Source organism: Symphodus melops, assembly GCF_947650265.1.
Source record: "Symphodus melops genome assembly, contig: scaffold_391, whole genome shotgun sequence".
NCBI lineage: Eukaryota > Metazoa > Chordata > Actinopteri > Labriformes > Labridae > Symphodus > Symphodus melops.
Window position 1 is genome coordinate 12,501 of NW_027636618.1, and position 5,000 is coordinate 17,500.

General features: G+C 43.2%; 1 protein-coding gene across 1 annotated transcript in view; it reads right to left on the reverse strand.

Annotated features, from left to right (window-relative positions):
- LOC306819297 (RNA binding protein fox-1 homolog 1-like) overlaps nucleotides 1–5,000 on the reverse strand; it is a gene marked incomplete at its 5' end in the record, with an annotated part of 18,293 nt that overhangs the window by 12,126 nt on the left and 1,167 nt on the right. Inside the window, one exon of the mRNA XM_079373070.1 lies at nucleotides 3,521–3,613. Within this exon, the coding sequence (XP_079229196.1) occupies nucleotides 3,521–3,613 (93 nt within the window). The remainder of the gene's footprint in view (nucleotides 1–3,520; nucleotides 3,614–5,000) is intronic.

Genomic DNA, 5,000 nt, shown 5'->3' on the forward strand with positions numbered 1-5,000 from the left:
ATATGACTGAGTCTTTAGCAGAAGCAGCTACACATGTCAATGTTCATGCACAGGTTCTTCATGTTGTAAACAAAGAAAGCAGTTCACTGTATCACGGCAAACATCCATGTTGTTTGTGTGTTTTCAAACTAGCATTCAGAAAAACACTGAAAAACACATCCGAAACAAATCCTCCTCATCTGGATCTTTTCCATCGTATGAGGTTTTCCAGCATGCTCTCCCCAATTACTGTGACATTTCAAGAACGCACAGACAAAACAACAGATGCACTCGGCAAAGTGATGTTCTGTAAATGTATAGATGCATGCGGTGGTGAGGAGGAGAGAAAGCAAAGAAAATGTCATTTGGGGAGGGGAGAAGATGTTGGGAGCATTATGCAACATCAAGTCAACCTTCAAACGTGAAACTGTTGTGACGAAAGCAACACAAGGCATTCACACTCAGACGACAGCCTCTCGAAGTCATCGCAAGAACAATTCAAAAAACAACCAAAGAAAAGAGAGGCACTCAAATAACCAAGTCAATCAACCAATCAAGTCATTCCAAACCCAAAACAACAGCTATCAGGGGAAAGTAAAAAAAGGGTGCATTGTCTTAATGAGAAACAAACAAAGTAATAAAAAGGGTTTCCAACAATCTCTGATAGATGTGCAAACGAGTTCATCTCATAGTCAGTATCCGCAGAACACGCAGCGTCAGGAGAACACTCAGTGAATGGACACGCACGCCGACACGCAAGAAAATATGTCCATGAACAGCATCAACTCAACCACCATTCAAAAAGAAACGTGAGTTTCAGCAAACGTTCCAAAGAGAGAAGGAGAGAGAGAGGAAATGCTGGCAGAATGGCTTGCTCGCCCACACTTACCATTCCCAAACCTTTTTTAGGCCCCGCCCACTTGTTTGTGTACTGTTACCGTGGTAACTGTGTTGGATGGGGCCCTAAACAAGCTACCGTTGGAGGGAGGAGGGGATGAGAAAGGGATAAGCAGCGTCTTACTCAGGTGGCCAACAAAACTTTGCAATCATTCGTCTGCACAGACTCTCTCTTTCAGCTCTCTCTACATCAGCCAGCTGCCGGCTTGAAGCATAACTCCGCCCACTTTGACCACGCAAGTCTTCTTCTTCCCTGGCGCTGATTGATTGGGACCATGTAACCTATCGGCTCGCCCCTTAAGTCCTTCAGGACCATCGAATACTCTGAAGACACACAGCTGATTACAGACTAATGTTTATTCACCTTGAAGTTACAGTTCTTTGATTTGAACCACAAGTTGTCTTCATGAAAAGGATGATGGATGATGGATGAAGGATGGATGAAGGATGGATGATGATGGATGATGGATGATGGATGAAGGATGGATGAAGGATGGATGATGGATGGATGATGAATGGATGATGGATGGATGATGATGGATGATGGATGATGGATGGATGGATGATGATGGATGATGGATGATGGATGATGATGGATGATGGATGGATGATGGATGATGGATGGATGGATGATGGATGATGATGGATGGATGGATGATGATGGATGATGGATGGATGATGGATGATGGATGAAGGATGGATGATGGATGGATGAAGGATGGATGGATGAAGGATGGATGATGGATGATGGATGGATGAAGGATGGATGATGGATGATGGATGATGAATGGATGATGAATGGATGATGGATGAAGGATGGATGATGGATGGATGATGATGGATGATGATGGATGAAGGATGGATGGATGAAGGATGGATGAAGGATGGATGATGGATGATGGATGATGGATGGATGGATGATGATGGATGATGGATGATGGATGAAGGATGGATGATGGATGATGGATGGATGAAGGATGGATGAAGGATGGATGATGGATGATGGATGATGGATGGATGAAGGATGGATGATGGATGATGGATGGATGATGGATGAAGGATGGATGATGGATGGATGATGATGGATGATGATGGATGAAGGATGGATGATGGATGGATGATGATGGATGGATGATGATGGATGATGATGGATGAAGGATGGATGATGGATGGATGATGATGGATGGATGATGATGGATGAAGATGGATGAAGGATGGATGATGGATGGATGATGATGGATGAATGATGATGGATGGATGGATGAAGGATGGATGGATGATGATGGATGAAGGATGGATGGATGAAGGATGGATGATGGATGATGGATGATGGATGGATGATGGATGGATGGATGGATGATGGATGGATGATGGATGGATGGATGGATGGATGATGGATGGATGGATGAAGGATGGATGATGGATGATGGATGGATGATGATGGATGAAGGATGGATGGATGAAGGATGGATGATGGATGATGGATGATGATGGATGAATGGATGATGGATGGATGATGGATGGATGGATGGATGGATGGATGATGGATGGATGATGGATGGATGGATGAAGGATGGATGATGGATGGATGGAAGATGATGGATGATGATGGATGGATGGATGATGATGGATGGATGATGGATGGATGATGATGGATGGATGATGGATGGATGATGGATGATGATGGATGGATGGATGGATGATGGATGATGGATGGATGGATGATGGATGCTTGTGTGTGGTGTTTTCCATTGACACAAGCTAAGGTTATTGAGAACAGAAGATATGAAAGGAGACAACAAAGAGGAACATAGATTCCAGAGTAATGGACACATGGTGCATCTCATGGAAAATATCCCGTTTTTTCTTTAATCCAACAGATGTCTGAGGTGGTTGACTTCATGTTGCTACATCCACTTTCAGTCAGCACTTGGTACGAAAGATTAACAATCAAAGATCCCATCGTAATCTGACTAATGACAAGCTCACTTTGATTTTCTAACCCATCCAGCTCCATTTAGTGGTCCATGCAGGGAGCCCTCTTCCTGACTCTGGGACTTGGGGGCGGGGGGTTTGGACTTCGAATGGAGTGGTTTTTGTTGGGTAGTGTTTGGTTAACAGGCTGTTATTGTTGTGGTTTAAAGTATTAAGCTCATCACATCCAAACCCAGGTCAAGAATGGGCAGAGTCATGCTTCAAGCTGAGTGGTGGACACAAGCAGCACTCAGATACGATCATGAATCAAGTGAGGAGTGAACCTTGCATTTCTCTCTCCTCTAACAGGTCCTTGGATCACACTTTTCAAAGCTTCTTTCTTCAGCACACATTCAAGCACATATTGATCTGAGAATCAATGGCCAAATATCTCTCTCTCTCTGTGAAGCTAAGAAGAATGGATTTCAATGTGTAAACCTTTATTAATCAGGTCAAACTGAACAAATGAACACAAGAAGTAAATGAAGCCAAAGGAAACAAGTCGCTCACATACAGTGATGTCAGAGGAAGTCAACATGATGACGCTCCATCGGACAGTTTGATGATGAGAGGATGATGATGAGGAGGAATGTAGTGGTAGACAAATATTCACACACACACACACACACACACACACACACACACAGAAGAAATATTTGAGAACATGCACCTCTATTTTACGGCCTTCTACCACGGTGCCGTGTAATTTCTCTCGGGCCCTGTCGGCGTCCACGCTATGCTCGAACGTGACGAACCCAAAACCCTGCATGCAGGACGGAGAGAGGACATGCACATCATATCAAACATAATGACATCACAGGGAACAATAAGAACAGAGTTAATGACAGTTTTATGTTTAAAACAGTCTAAAAAGAAAACATTGATGAAGGAAGGCTAGCTCAAGGTTTTTATTGTTGTGTTTTTAATAATCATTTATATTTAAGGGGCTGCACAGACTTTAACGTGGACCCCCTAAAGGACACACAGAGACCTGGACTAGGAGTGCAAAGTCTAAGAATCTGACTCGACCATCGGTAAAATCAACAACTAATCGATTTATTCGATTCAGTCTGATGACCGGTTAGGTCACCTTGGCGCTTGCTTTGTCGTGTGCAGAAAGTGAACGATTTACGGACCGCTTGAGATTCTGTTGCTCAGGAATGATTGGACGTTAACGATTCAGGGGGCGGGTTTAATGAACAGTCATTAATATCAAAAAGAACATATGAGAAAGTAGAGACTGAAGATTATTGGAGTAGAATCCTCTCAGTGTTTTCTGCCTTCATTACCTCCATCTCTGAGTACACTCCGCCCTCAGGGTTAATAACATGCCTCCATAATAAGTGCCTGCTTTAATAACATGGCTCTGATTGCATACGATGTCGTTAGACATAAATCATCCTGTGCTGAATGTACCAAATCACATGGAGCTGAAGAATGAAGCAAAACCAACTTGATTGTTAATATTTGAACATCTCAAAGAAGAAACAATGTGAAGACGAGACGGATGTTTGTCTAAAGAGGACGTTTGAATAAACCTTTATCGATCAGCTGATGAACAAAGAAATCCACTTTGACCATCAGTCTTCAACATTGACATCAATATCTGGATCCTGTTTCTCCTCATTAATCATAACCTCCATCATGGACGGCACAGTGTGTAACTTTGTTCTCGTCCTCGCTGCTTGTGACCTTGTGAAGTCATCAGCTGTTCAAAATGAGCATTGAGCCATGTAAGCCCGATAAAGCGTCCTTGCTTCATCGCCCACTTAATCGAGGATTGCTTTGAGCCGACTTGTGTAAAGTTTTGGCAAAGAAGAATCTGGATTAATTTGGTGAAGGACGAGCGAATCCTTCAGGGCTTTGGATGGTGTTTGGTAAATGTTCTCGTGTTCCCAGAATAACTGAGGACTCTTTGATTCTTCTTGTCTAAATCATCATCACAAATAGTTTATATTTGAAATCTCAGAGTTAGTCAAAGACGTAATGGTAAACTCCTGCACGCTGTTTAAAAATGGGGAGCTGTCACACAGGAAGTGGTGACTCTTTCCACCAATCAATAGACGGCAGTGTGTCTAGCTCCGCCCTTTTAGGGTCAGATAGGGACGCTTTGCGCCTCAACAGAAGGGTAGCATTTCAGCAGGAAGGTA